This window comes from Strix aluco, chromosome 1 (genome assembly GCF_031877795.1).
Source record: "Strix aluco isolate bStrAlu1 chromosome 1, bStrAlu1.hap1, whole genome shotgun sequence".
Lineage (NCBI taxonomy): Eukaryota > Metazoa > Chordata > Aves > Strigiformes > Strigidae > Strix > Strix aluco.
Window position 1 is genome coordinate 169478348 of NC_133931.1, and position 17726 is coordinate 169496073.

A 17726-nucleotide genomic window follows, 5' to 3' on the forward strand; every position below is an offset into this window, starting at 1 on the left:
TTACCAGACCGTTACCAAAGGGGAAACAGTTCAGCAAATCCATGTAAATGTGTTTATTTTAGAGAGCGCACCAGCTCCCGGGGCAGCTGACCCAAGAACACGATGCTGTCATCAGCCTCTCTGCCTACAACATCAAGCTGGTGTGGCGGGATGGAGAAGATCTCATCCTCAGGGTCCCCATCCATGACATCGCGTCCGTTTCCTACATCCGAGATGACTCCGCTCACTTGGTCGTGCTGAAAACAGGTAGGTTGTGGCCAGCACGGGCCGGCCTTAGCCTTGTGTTTCGGGGTTGCCGTGTGTTTTGGGGCTGTGGGGCAGAGCCAGGAGTGTCCTTGTGTAGGACAGCAGCCGGCCTGACCAGGAACAGGACAAAGGCGATGGTGGATGAGAACAGAGCAAAACAAGTGGTGTCCTTCACAGAATCCTGGAATGGTTTATGTTGGAAGGGACCTTAAAGATCATCTAGTCCAACCCCCCTACCATGAGCAGGGCCATCTTCACCTGGATCAGGTTGCTCAGAGCCCCGTCCAACCTGGCCTTGAATGTTTCTAGGGAGGGAGCATCTACCACCTCTCTGGGCAACCTGTTCTACCTTCATCATAAAAAAATTTCTTCTTTATATCTAGTCTCCTGCCTTGAGTTGTTTCAGTCCATCCTTTTCCAGTGGGGGCAGAGGAAGGAGTGGGGGTTCGTGTGTCTCCCGACACCGCTACGACTCGCAGAAGAGCGAGCTGCTGGGAGAGATGAAGGACGTTGGAGCTGGGCTGGCTTGTGTCCAGAGATGAAGTTCAAGCTCACGTACAGCTTAGAAATCCCTCCCACAGCCCGTGCTCCAGCAACTGCCAGACCCCAGCCGAGAGCTGTCATTTACTGACTCTCAGAAAAGTGCAGCAGTTTATTCTGCATTGCCCATCCCTCTCCCCTCTGTGGGTGTCAGCAAGGAGAGCAGGTAGAGGCAGCTCCTCCAGGCCCTGCCCATCTCTTCGCAACCCTTGTGCAGGTCGTTGGGAGGATTTCATCATGATGTTGGATGTCTAAATGTTGGATAACTGGGGTGATACCCCCCATTTCTGACACACCTCACGTCTTGTAACACCTGGAGAGGGCCTCGAATCTGTCCCCAGCAGCTCTGCGCGTGTCAAACCTGCGTGGGTGTGGGCTGGAGCATTTGGGGAACACTGAGCTACTTAGAAGATGTAATGACAGAGACTTATCGGATTATAAACCCTGTGACAGCAAAGGACAGTCTATAGAATAAATGAGTAAGTGATTTAGAAGGCTGTAATTCTGCTGATGGATTTCTGAGACTGGCTAAGCCATGGAAACGAAGCCGGCGATTTACAGAGTTGTCAGAAACCAGCTCTAAATGATAAGCTTTTCATTCAAAGACTTTGGCCCTGGGCGGCATTTGGGTGGATTTCCTGGCATTTTCTCCCAGCTGTGGGCTCCTCTGCTTTTCTGCTCTGGGGCCTTTGCTCTGCCCACAGGCAGCCTGCTCGGAGCACAGCTCTCGCCGCACGAGGACTCTGTTCTCTCCCTACGTCGACCTTTCCATCACGATTTCTCTCTTTCTCAGCTCAGGACCCCGGGATCTCCCCAAGCCAGAGTCTCTGTGCCGAAAGCTCCAAAGCGCTTACTTCGGGCTCGCTGTCTGAGAGCGGGGTGGTTCCTGTCGAAGCTTGTTGCTTGGTGGTCCTGGCTACAGAGAACAAAGTAAGACTCAAAACACTCCATTAAAACTCTGTCCCACACTGGGGTTGCCTCCAGAGTCACTCTCCTGATTGTGACGATGCTGGGACTGGGATTGCTGGGAGGTTTTCAGGCTCTTAGACAGGGTAACCACAACTTCTGGGATTGACAGTGGAGAGCCATGAGCCCCAGGGTGGCCTCATCCTGCTCTCACCAAATGTCCCCTCTGTTACGTGACCAGATGGGTACCTGGCCAGACCTTGTGTGACACACAGAGGCTGTTTTAAAACTGCAGGGTGTGGGCTGGGCTTTGCTGGTGCACGAGGTGCTACCCAGAGGAGAAAACCTGGTCCCTGCCCCAGCCCTGGGACCTGATTCAGGCACAAGAGGGTATCAGAAGATGATTTTCCCTTGGTGGTGATGCCTGCTGCCCAGAGCTTTCTCCAGCAGCAGGAAATCTGTGAAGACAACTGAATCTCTCCCACAATAGGATTTTGCTAACTGGGGCATTTTCCTGATGCTGACCTGGAAATTTGTTTCATCCAGTATCCGAAGATTCCGATCTCTGCCTGTGTGCTCCTACTTCTAGAGCAGGAACCCTGCCGGGTGGAGCTTTGCTCACCTTGTTTTCAGCTCTAACCCTCTCTGGGGTGCCTGCACCTATTTGGGATGTAGGTTATGTAGTCAAAATCCCAGGGAGCTGAACTGAGTAGGACAGAGCATCAAGACAAAATCTGGGTGCTAATTAATAGCTGTGAGTTGACGACAGAGCATCCCATCTCCTATTGCCTGGGTCTGGCCAGTTCAAGAGGGCTGGGATGCTTCTCTGGCAGTTTGGGAGGGTGATGAGGGGTGACATATCTCAGGGGTTCATCTCCTCTAGCACCAAGGAGAAGCCCAGGGGAGAATCTCCAGCTAAGGAGATTCGAGCTTTGTCACCTCCAGCCCTGGAGACCCTGTGGGTCGAGCAGTGTCCGGGATCTTGGACACGTGGGTTCCCTGTCCTCCCTGGGAGGACAACACCCTTCCATCGTAGGGAGCCGAAGAGAAAGGCCACTGTGGGACCTTCTGCCTTCCACCAGCCCTTCTCTGCTCCCTCCCCAGGTGACTGCCGAGGAGCTGTGCTCACTTCTCAGCCAAGTCTTCCAGATTGTTTACACTGAGTCCACGATAGACTTCTTGGACAGAGCAATATTCGATGGGGCGTCCACGCCGACACGGCACATGTCCTTACACAGCGGTGAGTCCGTGCTCTCCCGGGTTGCTTGTTTCTTACCTCTTTTCTGCCACCCTCCGAGGCCAGAGCCAGCCTAGCCCAGCCTGGTCCCTTCCCTCCTGCATGGTGTTGGGAAAAAACCCCACCCCTCTGCTTTAGTTATGTGCGAGTTGGACAGGCATGAGGGCCACCTCCTGCCTGCTGGGCCCTGGGACACGAGCCGTCGTCCTTTTCCCCCACACTCTTTGCTTCACGTTGGATGGAGGCGCTTAATAAAACCACCCCTTTGTGGTTCTGCATCTCTGCGGAGTCTGTATCCAGCCCTGACACCGCTCAGCACCGTCTCAGCCCCGGCCTCGCTGCCTCTCACCTTCCAGCTGTGAAAGCCGAGTCAGGGATCAGCATGTTTGTGTAGCTCAGGGGCTGGGGAAAGCTCCGAGTTTCTGCCTCTCAAACGCCACATCTCGAATGTTTTCCTTGCAGACGACTCTTCTACAAAAGTGGATGTTAAGGAATCTTACGAAACGGAAGCAAGCACTTTGTAAGTTCAACCTGCTAGGCTGAGCTCGCTCAGCCCTCGGCCTTATTAGTGCAGCCTCGCTGCCAGGTTTAAAGCCCCCAAAGCAGGAACCGCTGCGCTCTGCAGATTGAAAAGCTTCTGCTCACTCTGGCTGAAACATCGGGCCCTGTTTTTACTGTCCACTTGCAGAGCTGCGGTCCCTGCCTCCGCAGCGCCCGTGGTGGGATTGTTCTGCTGCCACGGGTTTCCAGAGACGGTCACGTACACAACATACGTGCAGTCCCCTGCGTCAGCAGAGCGGGGACGCGACGCTCGCCCGCCTGCCCTGGTGAAGTCCGGCTGGGATCGGGAGAAACGTTTTACCCAAAACCCTTTCTTTTGGGAACTTTTTCCCCCACTTGAATTGGTGACCGCTGAAACGGTTCGTGGGCTGAAAACCCAACACACAAACTGGTTGTTTAAAATCAGCTGATGGTGCTTGAAAATTTCACATTTAACACCAAAATAAGGCGTTTTGAGATTTTTCCCTGCTCTCTTCCAAAATGAGAAAGCAGTTGGAGGCAGGGCTTCATTGTCTGTGGGTCACCAAAATGATGTAGTTCAAGTCCTCCGTGCTGCAGGAGCTTTGCGATGCCCGAGGAGCTCTGGAGAACTCACGAGCCATTTGCATTTCAGTTCCTTTCCAGAAACCTTGGACGCAGGTGACAACTCCCCCTCTTCCTTCTCCACACAACAGTCTCCCCACATTAAGACAGTCAGCGAGAGCGAGCTGAGCACCACGGCGACAGAGCTGCTCCAGGACTACATGATGACGGTAGGGCGTCCTTGGGAGGGGGTTTTCTTCCCTTTGGGGTGTTTGAGTGCTCTTGGGATTTGGGTTCGTTGCCTCGGCGTGTAGAACGTGAGCCCGTGCCAGTGTAGGAACCTCCTTTTCATCCAAAGTGTGCTTGGAGGCCTCGTGGGACCTGACTATGGGCTCACATCCTTCTCCTGTAGGAGCATTCCTGCCCCCTCGGCCCACGCTGGGACACGTCCCGCCAGGGCCATCGCTTCAGGAGTCATGGTCCCTGTGTTTGTCCCCGTTTGAAAGCTGCCAGCTCAGTAGTGGGTTGTACCAGCCTGTCCTGCTTTTCCATCGGGATGAGCTGGTTCATTACTGCAGCTCTTACCAAATAGCAATACATCTGGTAAATGCCGTTCCCAGGATTCCCATTGTCTCTTCCTCCTAAAAAAAAAAAAAAAAACAAACCAGTGACATTGGCAGTGTGCTTCTCTTCTGCAGCTCCGGACGAAACTCTCTTCCCAGGAGATCCAGCAGTTCGCAATGCTCCTGCACGAGTATCGCAACGGGGCTTCGATCCATGAATTCTGCATCAACTTGAAGCAGCTCTACGGGGACAGCAGAAAGTTCCTGCTCTTAGGTGAGTGTCAGCTGCCAGGGATTCCGCATGGATGACCGATGTCCGTCTGCTCCTGAGCCCTCGTGACCTGCCTGGTGCTGATCTCCGGTGCCTGGATCTTCCCCGTGGGCAGCCTGATGGGGTGTGAGGGGGTAAAGAGGGGGGTGTACATGACACCTTGGGGTGTCACCAAGCAAGAAGCAACGTCTCAGTCCATCTCTCCTCTTTGTTGAGGGCATCTGGGTCCATCTAGCGCCAGCCCCCCTGTCTCAGAGGCTTGGGTCACCCCTCGAGACGCTCACCTCTCCCTCCTGACCGCAGAGGGAGCTGGGTACCCCCTCCAGCCCTGACACCGGGCTCTTCTGTGGCTCCTGGTAGCCAGAGCGAGGGTTCTGGTCCTCGGGGGCTCCTGCTCGAACTCCCTGCTTTGATTTTGACTTTAATAACCTGAAAGAGCATCAGTAGCAAGAGCCCAGGGTTGGGCAGGAGCACGTGGGCCTGACCTGGTGCCTCTGCTCTGGCCCTGGAGCAGGCAGGGCCTCAGCTGGGCTTTCAAACAGCGCAAAGACCAAAACAGAGATGCCTGTTGTGGCTGAAAAGGCTGCCTTGAGGTTTCACCCTCTTTTAAAAGCAGAGCTGAAAGCACCAGGGGTTTGCTCGCTGGACCCAGCCTGCTGCAGGGCAGCTCTCAGCAAGCTCTCCCGCCCGCCCGCTTCTCTTTCCTTTGTCCCGGGGATCCGCCAGCACAAAGGCGTTTTCTTTCCGCGGTGCGCACGCAACCGACTTGCTTTGAAACGTCGCCCCTACCAGAGCTGGCGCAACGGCAAGGTCGCTGCGCCGGGAGGGTGACAATATCGGCTGCGTGTCACCGTAAAAGATCCCAGTTGCTGTTCCCAGCCTGGGCGGTCGCAGCGGGGCAGAGCTGGGCTCAGCGCTGAGCACGGCTTTGACCGGTGTGAGATGGAGGATTTAAGGATTCTCTAAGGACAATTAGCAGCATCCCAGTGACCCCACCTGCTTTGCGGGAGGTGACAGCCATGATTCCAGCCCCGTGGTGGGGTGGACAGAGGGAGACAGGACAGATGTTCCTGCAGCCACCCTGCTCGGCCTTACAGCAGTAAGCTCAGTAAAGCCGAGCAATATGTTTCAGTGAGGATTTAGAAGCCGATCCTTTTGAGCTTGGAAAATCCCACTTTAGCAGGATTTTTGTCCTCCGTGGGCAGCAGCTGCAGTTCTCAGGGGTGTAAGCGTGAGATGTGGCCACGAGCCAGAGACCCCAGTGGTCTCTGTCCCCCCCTGAAACGGGCGCCTCCACCGAGCCCTGCGCCGTTTCGGGGAGCTGGGGCGTGATGTTGCAGCCGGCCTCGGTGCCTGGGAAGGCTCGGGAGCCCCGGGGGATTTCAGAGGGCTGAGCAAATCCCCGGGGAAATCCGTCCCCACGTGCCTGCGCCCTACGAAACGTCGCCCGCTGCCAACAGTTTCCTTCCTTGATCCAGGTCTTCGTCCCTTCATCCCCGAGAAGGACAGCCAACACTTTGAGAACTTCCTCGAGACCATCGGGGTGAAGGACGGCCGGGGCATCATCACAGACAGTTTCGGGAGGTACAGGCGGACGCTGAGCACCACCTCCAATTCCACCACCAACGGCAACGGCGCTGCCGGCAGCTCGGACGACCAGTCCGTCCCTTCGGAGGAGGACGAGTGGGACCGAATGATCTCGCACATCAGCAACGACATCGAAGCCCTGGGGTGCAGCATGGACCGCGATTCCTCCTGAGGGCAAGCCGGGGAGGGGGGCTCCCCCCCCTCCAGAGACCCCGCAGCAGTGCCTGGATCCTGACCGTCGTTCTGGAAGCGGTTTTGGGGCTAGATCAGGATGGAGTTACTCTCTCCGAGGGGCCTCTCACCGTGCCGACCCCGGCCCGCGACCGTCCCGGGGTGGGTTTCGCCGGAGACACGTCAGCTACAACCCTCTGCCTGGTTTACAGTTTTGCACATGGTATCCCTATTGTAACTGCTCTCCTCTTCTTCTTCCTCTCCCTCTTTTGTTTTTTTTTTTTTTTTTTTTTGAATGAAGTTTACCACAATGTGAATTATTTAAACCTATTGTTGATGTTGTCGAAACATTTTGGCTCCGGACCCGCAGGAGAAGCTGCCGACACTGCTGCAGCCCAGCCTGCACCCCCCTCCCTGTCCCGTCCTGTCCCCCTCCTCCAGCTTTGCTCAGGAATAGCAGGGGGGCCCTAGGGGAGGCGGGGGGGCCCGCAGATGGGGTTTTACCTGCCAGCGGGCTCGTGCGTGCCGGTGGCCAGCTTACCGAGCACAAGGACTTTACCCCACACACCCCCCCCCCCTCAATGTGGGGGACACCCCCAATCCTCCTGCCACCCATCCTGGGGTGCACGGTGCTGGAAGGAGGCCGTGGGGTGGCTGCTGGGGCTCCCCAGGGACTGTCCTGTCCCCCAGGAGTGGGGAACCGATCCAGGCCCCCCTGTAGGAAGCTTGTGGGGGGGGGGGGGTGTCTGTGGGGTGCAGTGTAGATGTATATATTTTCCAGACAGTTATAAATACACACTTATTTTTTTAAATGTGTCCCCTGCCCGAGGGGTGCTCACAGGTAGGGGGAGGTGCTGGCTGGGCCCCCAGCATGAGGTGCCACTTGGTGGGAGGCACCTGAGGAGCATCTGGGGTGGGGGGGGGGTCCCCGTTATCCTGGATCCGCAGCCAGGAGGAGGGATGGGGCAGCCCAGCAGCGCCCCGGGGTCTCTGGCACCCATGGGTGGCCCTGGCAGGAGCCACCCCAAGCCGGGCGTGCCCAGGGGAGGGGGTGGGGGGGTGCGGCCAGTCCCTGGGGCGGGTGCTTTGAGGCCAGACGCTGGCTCAGCAGTTTGGGGGGGATCCGGCCCCTCCTGCACATTCCTCTGCTCTTTGTCCCCAAAGCCTCCCCCAGTGCCTTTAACCCTCGCTCTCCCTTCGCAGCCCCCTCCCTCCTCCTGTCTGTCCAGCCCAGGCAGAGCAGCCTTCATCCCTCCATCCTCTTCCCTCCCCAGCCCCGGCTTACCTGCCCTTCCCGGGATCGGCCCTCGGTACGATCCGACCCGGAGCCGCTGTCCCGCGCTGCTTCAGGCTGTGTCGGGGTGACCCCCCGCTCCTGCTCCGGTGGGGGGGGGGGGGTCCCCATCACCCCCATCCCTCCTTGCCCTGGACTTTTACGGGGTGAATGTGGCCGAGTCACCCCAGGGTCGGGGTTGAGTCCAGCCTGTGTCCATCCTCCCACAGCCCTTCCAGTTTCGAGACTGGGGGGCTGTGAGAAGGGGGGGGGGTGTCCCCAAAAAGGGTCACCCAACCCCTGGAGGAAGGGGTTTGCCCAGGACACATCTGTCCATGATGGAGAAGCTCGAGGTTTCCTCCTCCGGGCACGTGTTTTCACCATGGGGTGAGGGAAGGGGAGATGGGGGGGGGTCCCAGCTCCAGGGTCCTCAGGAGTTGGGGGACCAAAATTTTCCTCCTCCTCAAGCCCAGCAGCGCGGGGCTGGGGGTGCTCAGAGGCGGGGCTGGTGTCTTAGTGCCTTTTTATGATTTACAGATTAAAAATAAATTGCACACGTGGACATTGAAGTTATTAAAGACTTAAGGAAATTTGGAAGAAAAAAAAAGAAAAGCCCTATTTTTGACATGATTGTATATGGAGAGCTATAAACCAGAAGCCGTAACAGCTCGGTGGGTTGTTTTGGTTTTTTTTTTTTTTAATACTTAAATGGGATTTAATTCTGGAAATAACCCTGCGTCGTGGCATTCTGGGAGCAAGGAGCTGGCAGCAAGCAGGGGGGGTAGGGGGGTTCTGCCACCTCCATTTCCCCATCGCCAGCCCTGGGGTGACCCCAGCCCCGGTGGCACTGGGGGGTGGGTGGCCCCGGGGCAGGGGTTGGGGGGGGGGGGGGGGGGGCTGTGTTTGTATGTTTTCTGTACGGAGTATTTGTTACAGGTAAATATAATTCTGCACCCGACAGTGGTTTGTCTCGTTGCTAAAGCCCTCGCTCCCCTCTCTCTCAGGCTTCGGCAAAGCCTGGCTTTGTTAAGCCCTAAAATAGCAACAGGGAGCACCCCAGGACTCTGCCACCCCCCCAACACTACCAGCCAGGGGGCTCCCAGCACCCCCCAGAGCCACGTGGCTCACCCCATCCCAGTTACACACACCCCCGCCCCCCCAATCCCACTGCTGGAAACTGGGGTGTCCTGAGACCCCCCCCCCAACCACCTCCACAGACAGGACCCCTCTGAGGTCTGGGGGAGCCATGGGGCAGCCCAACCTCCCCCCAAAAATCACAGGGAGAGGAGGCAGCGTGCGATCCAAGTGATACATGAGGCCGTTTATTGAGCGTTACAGACGCGGAGGAGGAGTATGGGGGGGTCTAGAGGGAGGATGGCGGGGGGGCGGGGAGTAACTGTGCATCTATACAGGGGGGCCGGGACACCCCCAGCCGCTACATGGTCAGCTCCTGCAGGGAAGAGAGGAGAGCGTCAGGGACCCCCCAGCGCCCCATAGCAGGGTTTGCACCCCAGTTCATGCTGGGAGAGGTGGGGGGTGGGGTACCCCCGTTTACAGCCCCCCCCCCCCCAACTCCAGCCACTCACCATGATGGCGTTGACGATGTCGTTGTTGTTGTGCCGAAGCGCCCGCACGGCCTTGGGGCGCGAGACGTTGGCCTGGGCCATCACCAGCTCGATGTCCCTCACCTCCAGCCCCGTCTCATCCACCTGAGGGGGGACACGGTGCTGTCACCCCCTCATGCCCCTGGGACACGGCATGGGGGGGGGGGTTGCTGCCTCTTTCCCCCTCCCCAGCACCCACCTCCTCCTCCTCCTCGCTCTCCTCCTTGATGGTGAGGGTGGGGGCCGTCTCCGTGATCAGGGGCGAGTGCTCCATCGGCACCTTGAACTTCTCCGCTGCCGCCTTGTGCACTTGCTGCGACAGGTCCTCGATCTGCAGGGACACAGGGTCACCCACCAGCCCCAAGGATGGGACCCCCCTCCCCAGACATGCCTCTCCCCCCCCCCCCCAACTTCCTCGCCCCATCACCTTGGCTTCCCCAAAGACGATGTAGATGTCGGACGCGGGGCTCTTGAAGACGTCGGGTTTGGTGATGACGAAGAGGATGTTCTTGGACTTGCGGATGGTGATGCGGGTGACGCCGTGGATCTGCCGCAGCCCCAGCTTGGACATGGCCTGGGGGGGGGGGTAACATGGGGACACACAAACACACACAGGGGTGACCCCGTGTCAACACCCAGAGCAGCCAAGGGCCCCCCCAGCAACACCCCAAATCTCTGGGACAACAGCAAAACCAGGGATGGGGGACAACGTTGTCAGCCAGCACAGCCAGGCTGAGCCCCCCCACCCAGGATGGAGAACCCCACATCACCCACCCCCCCCCAGTGCTGGGAGACCCCAGAATCACCTGGAGAACCCTAAAGTGGAGCCTTGTCCCCCAACACCCCAGGGCTCCCCTCTTGCCCCAGGGATAATCCCCCCCCCCCCAGCCCACTCACCCACCCTAACACTGGGATGGGGACCCCCAGCCCCACGGGAGACCCCCCCCCAGCCCCACCTTCCTGGCCTTCTTCTCACTCCGGCTCTGCTTCGCCTTGCTGACGGTCTCCTCCCCGGTGCCCAGCGAGTGGGTGAGCTGTGCCTGCCAGAGGTGGGTTGGTGAGGGGACCCCCGGCCCCACCGCCTGGGGGGGGGTCCCCACTGCCCCCATCCCTCCCCAAAAAAACCCCCACCTGGGTCTGGGCCGGCGGTGGCTCCGAGCCCTCAGGCTCCTCCAGCTCAGGGATGGACTCATCGTTGCTCTCCGACTCATTGCACGACCCTGTGGCCAAGCAGAGGGGTGGGATGAAGACAGACACCCCTCCAACCCCCCCCAAAATATGGGAGGGACCCCACAGGGACACCCCATCCCGCCCTCCCTCACCTTTATGGTTGGCCTCGCAGCGGCGGGGGGCCGGGGGCTGCTTGTCCTGGCGCAGGGCGATGCCGGCGGCTTCCCGCAGGCGCTGGATCTCGGGGCAGGGGTACGGAGCCTCCGCCTCGCTGGAGGAGCTCGACTCCGACTGCAGGGACCCCCGGGGGGGCCCCCGGCTGCCCGCGCTGCCCATCGCTGCTTGCCGGCCGCGGGCTTCCTGCTCCTTGCGCGGGGAGGGCTGGGGGGCTGCAGGAGGGGGTGAAGGGGGAGCTGAGCTGGTGGTGCTCCCCCAAATCCCCCCCCCCTCCATGGGGTTGGACACAGCCTGCTCACCTCCACTGGCCACCCCAGGACCCCCCAAAGGGCACCCCCAGCACCCCACCAGTGGGTGATGCCCACCCTGGTCCCACGCAATACCCCATGGTGGTGGTGGGGGGGCTGAGCTTGTGGTGCCCCCCCCCCAAATCCCCCCTCCACAGGGTTGAAAGCAGCCTGCTCACCCCTGTCACCCACCCTGGGACCCCCCAGCACCCCACCCAGCGATGCCACACGATACCCCACAGCAGTGGGAGGTGGGTGGCTGGGGGGGGCCAAGGCAGCATGCGGAGCTGGTGGTGCCCCCAAAATCCCCCCTCCATGGGGTCAAACCCAGCCTGCTCACCCCCACCGCCCACCTCGGGTCACCCCCAGCACCCCACCAGCGGGTGATGCCCACCCCAGTCCCACTCAACACCCCACGGCGATGGAGGGGGCGGGGGGGGAGATGTGTGTGTGTTTTAGGGGGGGTGTCTCTTACCCTCGAGCTGCTTCCTGGAGAGGGGCAGGACAGACGGACGCTCCTCGCCGGCGGGGAGCCCTGAGGTGTCCCGGGGGCCGCGGGCCGGGCATGGTGATGGCGGCGATGGCGCAGCGGCGAGAGGAGGCACTTGGCTGACTTTGGGGAGCGGAGGGCAGGGGGCTGGCGGCGGGCTGGGGGGCTCAGGGGGGGCTTGGGGTGCTGCTTCCCCAGCCAGCTCCAGGGGAGGCTCCGGCTGAGCATCTCCCGCTTCACCAGCGCCCAGAGCAGGCTGGGGGCTGGATGAGGCTCCCGCCATCACCTCCTCTTCCTCCTGCTGCGCTGGGGGTGCCGGGGGCTCGCTGGGGGGGCCACCCTCCCCCAGGACTTTGGCATCGGTTTCCCCAGCAGTCTGGCCTGGGGGCTCATCACCCGGCCGAAGGGTTGGAAGGTCATGGGGGGCCAGGGGCTCCTCCATCCCCCCCTCAGCAGGGGGGCCCTCCGGGGGCTCTGCCAGCACCTCAGGGGGCTTGGGGAGGAGGCAGGGGGCCGGCAGGTCCCCGAAGGAGCCCCACAACATGGCGGTGACCTGCTGCCGGTCCTCCCGGCGCTGCCAGGCCCCGCTCTCTGAAAAGGCACCGGGTGGTTGGAGCAGTTCGAGGGGGGCCGGAGGGACCCCCACGTACACCTCCCGCTCCGAGGCGGTGAAAATCAACGGGGGGACAGCGGGGGGTGAGGCGGGCAGGCAGAGGGCCAGGCAGCGACGGGCAGCATCCTCCTCCTCCTCCTCATCGGAAGATGGGGGTCTGGGGGGGGCAGCCGCCTCCCCTGCGCTGTCCTCGGGGGCGGTGAAGAAGCTGGAGTCAGTGCGGGAGCGGGAGGTCTCCAGCAGCTCCGGGGACGACTCCTCGGAGGAGGCGGTGGCCCCGTCCCACTCCTCAGGGGCTTCTCCCACATCCCCGGGGGGATGCGCCATCAGCCCCTGCCCCGTGGGACACGCCGTGGCTGGTGGCTCTGGGGACTTGCTGGCCGAGGACACCCTGTCCGACAGCTCCTCGCTGGCATCATGGGGGGACACATCCTGCGGTGGGGGAGACGGTGCCGTGATGCCATCTGGTGAGCTGGGGGTCACCAATGGCGCTGGGTTGGTGGCCACAGCATCTGGCTCATCTGGCAAGCTGGGTGTCACCGATGGCGCCAAGTTGGTGGCCGCAGCGTCTGGCTCGTCAGGCAAGCTGGGTGTCACCGGTGGCGTCAAGTTGGTGGCCACAGCGTCTGGCTCGTCAGGCAAGCTGGGTGTCACCGGTGGCGCCAAGTTGGTGGCCACAGTGTCTGGCTCATCTGGCAAGCTGGGTGTCACTGATGACGCCAAGTTGGTGGCCACGGCGTCTGGCTCGTCAGGCAAGCTGGGTGTCACCAGTGGTGCCAAGGTGGTGGCCACAGTGTCTGGCTCATCCAGCAAACTGGGTGTCACCAATGGTGCCAGGTCAGTGGCCCCAATGTCCAGCTCATTTGGTGGGCTAGGCATCACCGATGGTGCCAAGTTGGTGGCCACAGTGTCCAGCTCATTTGGCAGGCTGGGTGTCACCAACGGTGCCAGGTCAGTGGCCACAGTGTCCGGCAGGCTGAGTGTCACTGATGGTGCCAGGTCGGTGGCCACAATGTCCAGATCAGTTGGTGGGCTGGGTGTCACCAACGGCACCAGGTCGGTGGCCACAGTGTCCAGTGGGCTGGCTGTCACCAATGGCACCAGGTCAGTGGCCACCGTGTCCAGATCATTTGGAGGGCTGGGTGTCACTGATGGCACCAGGTCAGGAGCTGCAGTGTCCAGCGGGCTGGGTGTCACTGATGGTGCCAAGTTGGTGGCCACAGTGCTTAGATCATTTGGTGGGCTGGGTGTCACTGATGGCACCAGGTCAGTGGCTGCGGCGTCTGGCGGGCTGGGTGTCACCGATGGCACCAGGTCAGTGGCCGCAGTGTCTGGTTCATCGTGGCCACCAGTGGCTGCTGGCTCTGTGCTCCCTGCTCTCACAGTGCCATCACCATCATCATCATTGTCACTCCCAGGGCCACCGTGGGGCTCTCCATTGGCTGATGCCACATCGTTGTCCCCCAAGCCATCAGTCTGGGGGTCCCTGGGCTCCCCAGAGCAGAGGCCAGGGGACTGCAGGACGCTGTCGCTTGCCGCCGGCTCTACGCCGGGCCCCTCTCCCAAATCATCCTTTGCCACCAGCTCTTCCTCGGTTCCCAGCATCGCCGCCGGCTCCTCCAGGAGCTGGGGGGGCTCTGGTGGGGGACACCCCCCTGGGACAGGGTCCAGCTCCCACGGGACGTCAGGCTCCAGGGCTGAGGCCTCCTCCAGCTCCAAGGAGGAAGATGAGGTGGTGAGGAAGGTCTCGCCGTCCGGCTCCAGACTGCCTTCTCCAGAAGGCGCCGGGGGGGTCTCGCTGCCGTCCCCCTCCTGCGTCCCCGGCTCCGTGGGCTCAGCACCGAGGTCCCCCGCGCTGGGCACCGCGCTCGCCGGCTCCTCGCCGTGCTGGTGCCGGGGGGACCCCTCCAGCGAGGGGGGAGCGACCGGGGCCATCCCGGCGTGAAGGTGGAGCTCAATGCCGCCGTTCCTGGAGGTGTCAGCGCCGGGGGCCCCCCCCTCGGCCCCCACAGCGTGTCGCTCGGTGCCGTAGAGCCGCTCGTCCTCCTCGCCGTCGTAGGCGGCCGAGTCGGAGGAGGCAGAGGTGTCGTCGCGGAAGGCGAAGGACTCGTCCACCCCCTCGGTGATGGAGGTCTCCGACAGCGAGCGCAGGAAGGAGGCCGAGGTGCTGCCGCCCTCTTCCTCCTCCTCTTCCTCTTCTTCTTCCTCCTCCTCCTCGTCGAGGGGCAGGGGGGCAGCGCCGGGGGGCAGCGGGGTGATCTCCACCGCCTCCGCCTGGAAGAGCAGGCTGCCGCGGAAGGGCAGCAGCGCTGCCGGGATCAGGCCCGCGCCCCCCGACACCTCCCACTCCTCATCCTCCTCTTCCTCCGGTGTCTGCCCATCATCCTCATCCTCCTCCTCCTCCTCATCACCCGGTGGGGCAAAGAGTCCTTCTTCCTCCTCATCCTCCTCGGGAGACGGCGGGGTGAAGGCAGGAGCATCCTCAAGGCAGGTGGGCAGCACCACCATGGCTTCGGCCTCCCCCGTGTCTTCGGCCTCAGCCACCGCCATGGCTTCGGCCTCGGCCACCAGGTTGGGGGAGCAGGATGGGGAGGTGCTGGCGGTGCCGGAGGAGCCCCAGCTGCCCCCCTCGGCTGTCATGTAGGAGCCGGAGGGGGAGGTAGGGGGGGAGCAGAGCCCCTCGCTCTCCCCATCTGTCTGCTCCTCAGGGGGGGGCGGCAGCAGCCGGGACCCCCCGACCCGGATGGGGGTGGAGGGGGCTGTGAAGAAGAGGTCAGGGTCCAGGGTGGGGGCAGGGGGTCTGCCCGGGGGGGGCTCGGCTGCTTGGCGGTGGGGGGGGTCTTTGGTGGGAGCAGGGAAGGGGCAAGGCACAGCAGATGGGGGGGGACCCCCCCGGAGCTCAGGGGCGGTGGGGGAGTGCGTCTCCTCCCCCATGACGATGCGGGTGTCCAGGGGGTCTGCGGGCAGCGGGTGGGGGTGGCAGGCCTCACCGGGGGGGGCGGCGGTGGGGGGGCTGGGGTCACAGCTGGCCCCCTCAGGCTGCGGGCGAGCCTCCTCCTTGGCAGGCATCGGCGGGGGGCCCGTGGCCAGCGGGGGGGCTGAGGAGAGAAGGGAGACCCCCCCTCAGTGCCATGGGCTCCCTGTAGGGTCACCCTGTGATGCAGAGCGGGGGGGGGGGCATCCAGCCAGGCCGGTGTCACCCCACCCCTGGGGAGAGGGGGTGAAAGAACAAGGTGCCCCCCACCCAGAGCACCAAGAAGGGGGGTGAGGGTCACCACAAGGTTCAGTGACACCAGGAGCGACTTGGGGGGGGTGGTGACACCCCAACAGCTCCCCTCTCCTCCCCAGCCCCTCCCTGAGGGCACAAGATGGAGCTACATTAAGGGAGGGAGCTCAGACCCAGATGTCCCCAAGAAAAAGGGACCAGAAGCACACCCCCCTCCCCCAACAGAGCCCAGCCCCCCCCTCACAACATCCCTGCTACAGGGAGCTCTGTGCCCACCCATGCACTGAGTTTGCAAGTCCTCAGCTCCCCATTACCCAGGTGGGGAGAGATAGGAGGGGGGTGCAACCCCCTCCCCACCTCACAATCACCCCAAAACCTCCTTGGAGATGCCCCCACTTTACTCCCCACATTACCTGAGGCCCCCAGGACTGGCTCCATAGGGCAGGAGCTGCTAAAACCAACCTCCAGCCTCAAGTACCCCCCTGGAGCGTTTTATATAGGGGTGTGGGGGGTGTGGGGGGGGCCAAGGCCACAGAGGCTGCTGGGAAGGGGGTGGGGCCTCACCTGGGTATTTAGCAGGCAGCTGCCTGCCCTGGGGTGGGTGTGGGCAGGGGGTGGTGGAGGATGTGCTTAGCTCCTGCTCTGGGTGGGTCATTCCTGGGGTTCCTGCTTGGGGGAGGGCACTTAAAGGGTTAATGGGGGTGCCCCAGGAGTCCCTCAGGCTCTGCCCCCCACCCCAGTGCCATTTTTTTGGGGGGGGGGGTGGCTCTGTCCCGTAGCAGAGGGAGGGGTTTTGCTGGGATCCCCTTAACTCTGCCCTTCCCCACTGCTGCCTGGCTGGGGCCTCCCTGCACCCGGGGGGGGGGGATTTGGGGTTCCCCCAGCCCCCACTTGGCACTGGGACCCCACAAAGCCCCTTGCATGCCCCCCCCCCCGCCTTGCTGTGCTGGGGTTGGAGGGTGGAAGCCCTGACACCCCCCCCCCCATCCCATGCACAAACTGGGCCCTCACCCCCTTTTTGGGTGAGCCACTGCACCCCTCTAGTTCTGGCTCCTGGGGGGGGAACTGAGGCACATGGAGAGGGTGGCAGTGGGGTGGGGGGAGCTGCACCAGGGGCCCTCCCCCGAGCTGTCCCCAGCCCCCCCCCCCCCCCCGCAGGGTGACGGGGCTGCCTGCTCGGGGTGACCTTGGGCTGTGGCTCTGTGCTGCCTGTGCCTCAGTTTCCCCACCCGGTGGTCCCTGAGGGGGGGTGGGATGGAGGGGGGGGGGGGGCTCAGCCTCCCTGGGGCACCAAGACCCTGGGGGGGGGGGTGGTGGGGGGCACAACCTGAGGTCGGCCAACGCTGGGGGGGGGTCCTCAGGGGTGAAGGGGAGGGGGGTGACTGCAAAGTCACCTCCTGGGAGGGGGGGGGGGCTGGTACTGGAGCCCCTCAGCGGTGCCGGCTGCCGAGAGGTGCCGCGGCAGCCAGCCCGGAGTCCCGCATCCCTCCACCCCGCATCCCTCCACCCCGCATCCCCCCATCCCCTCTCCCCGTGGCCTCCCCTCGGCCTCACCTGCCTCCGATCCCTCCGGCATCCCGTTTTCCTTCTCCGAGCCCCCCAACCCTTCGCTTTTCCCGGATTCTCCGGGCATGGCGATGCCAGAGCCCGGCCGGCCGGCCTGGGCGGCCGCCTGCCACCCCGCTCCGCCGCCACCGGCACCTTTGGCTTGGGCTGGGCGAAGGCGGCTGCGCCGGGAGAAGCGGAGCATTAGTGGGGCTCCGGCGGGGGGGCCGGCAGCGGGATCAGCCCCGTCATCCCAGATGATGTCAGCAGGATTTTTTTTTTTTTCCCTGTTTTTTTTTTTTTTTATTTCCCCTGCCTTTTCTTTCTCTTCTAATTTTTTTTTTTTTATTATCTCTCCGGCAGGGAGAAAGCGGGGTGTGTGCCAGGCACTGCGGCGGTGGGAGGGGAGGGATGGGCCCACCCCATCGCTGCTTGCATCAGCTCCGGGGGGGGGGGGGTGTGGGGGGGGTGTGTGTGAGTGCAGGGGGGTCCCCCCCCAGCCTCACTTTCCCCAGACAGGGTGGGATTGAAGGGAGATGGTGGTGGGGTTGTCCCCCCAAAAAAGGGGGCTGAGCATCCAGCTATATCTTGGGGGTGGGGATAGAGACCCCCCCCTAAAAGCAACTGCATGCAGTGGGGGGGGTGATGCCAGAGGTATGGGGGGGGCCATGGTGTCCCCACCCTGAGTGTCCTCGGGTACCGCTGGGGAGGCAGGATGGGTGCCTGCGCGGTCGCCA

General features: G+C 62.3%; 2 protein-coding genes across 9 annotated transcripts in view; one reads left to right on the forward strand and one right to left on the reverse strand.

The window, feature by feature from the left end:
- CCM2 (CCM2 scaffold protein) overlaps window positions 1-8543 on the forward strand; it is a 38348-nt gene extending 29805 nt beyond the window's left edge. For all 7 annotated transcript variants that reach the window (XM_074844850.1, XM_074844795.1, XM_074844812.1 and 4 more), the window contains 7 exons: window positions 63-246; window positions 1580-1716; window positions 2797-2932; window positions 3392-3449; window positions 4104-4242; window positions 4711-4849; window positions 6325-8543. In XM_074844850.1, the coding sequence (XP_074700951.1) occupies window positions 63-246; window positions 1580-1716; window positions 2797-2932; window positions 3392-3449; window positions 4104-4242; window positions 4711-4849; window positions 6325-6605 (1074 nt within the window). In that variant the 3' untranslated portion in view covers window positions 6606-8543. The remainder of the gene's footprint in view (window positions 1-62; window positions 247-1579; window positions 1717-2796; window positions 2933-3391; window positions 3450-4103; window positions 4243-4710; window positions 4850-6324) is intronic.
- Window positions 8544-9172: 629 nt separating this feature from the next.
- NACAD (NAC alpha domain containing) lies at window positions 9173-17494 on the reverse strand. Of its 2 annotated transcripts, XM_074844872.1 has the most exons (10): window positions 16999-17494; window positions 13533-15316; window positions 11591-13484; window positions 10804-11040; window positions 10613-10701; window positions 10438-10521; window positions 9909-10055; window positions 9681-9812; window positions 9464-9586; window positions 9173-9327 (listed from the first exon to the last, which is right to left on the reverse strand). In XM_074844872.1, the coding sequence occupies exons 1-10, from the start codon at window positions 17192-17194 to the stop codon at window positions 9313-9315; spliced, it is 4701 nt and encodes a 1566-aa protein (XP_074700973.1). In that variant the 5' UTR covers window positions 17195-17494; the 3' UTR covers window positions 9173-9312. The 2 variants fall into 2 exon arrangements, with proteins under 2 accessions (XP_074700973.1, XP_074700964.1); XM_074844863.1 differs by having other exon boundaries at window positions 11591-15316.
- Window positions 17495-17726: the final 232 nt, after the last annotated feature.

What these genes read in the sequence shown, in the direction of transcription:
- NACAD (XM_074844863.1), bottom strand. Translation starts at nt 17,194, where the DNA reads ATGCTCCGCTTCTCCCGGCGCAGCCGCCTTCGCCCAGCCCAAGCCAAA. An exon ending in CTCCAGGAAGCAGCTCGAGG is followed by an intron (nt 11,041 to 11,590) that starts GTAAGAGACACC and finishes CCCCTCCTGCAG; the next exon opens with CCCCCCAGCCCTCCCCGCGC. An exon ending in CTGCGAGGCCAACCATAAAG is followed by an intron (nt 10,702 to 10,803) that starts GTGAGGGAGGGC and finishes GCTTGGCCACAG; the next exon opens with GGTCGTGCAATGAGTCGGAG.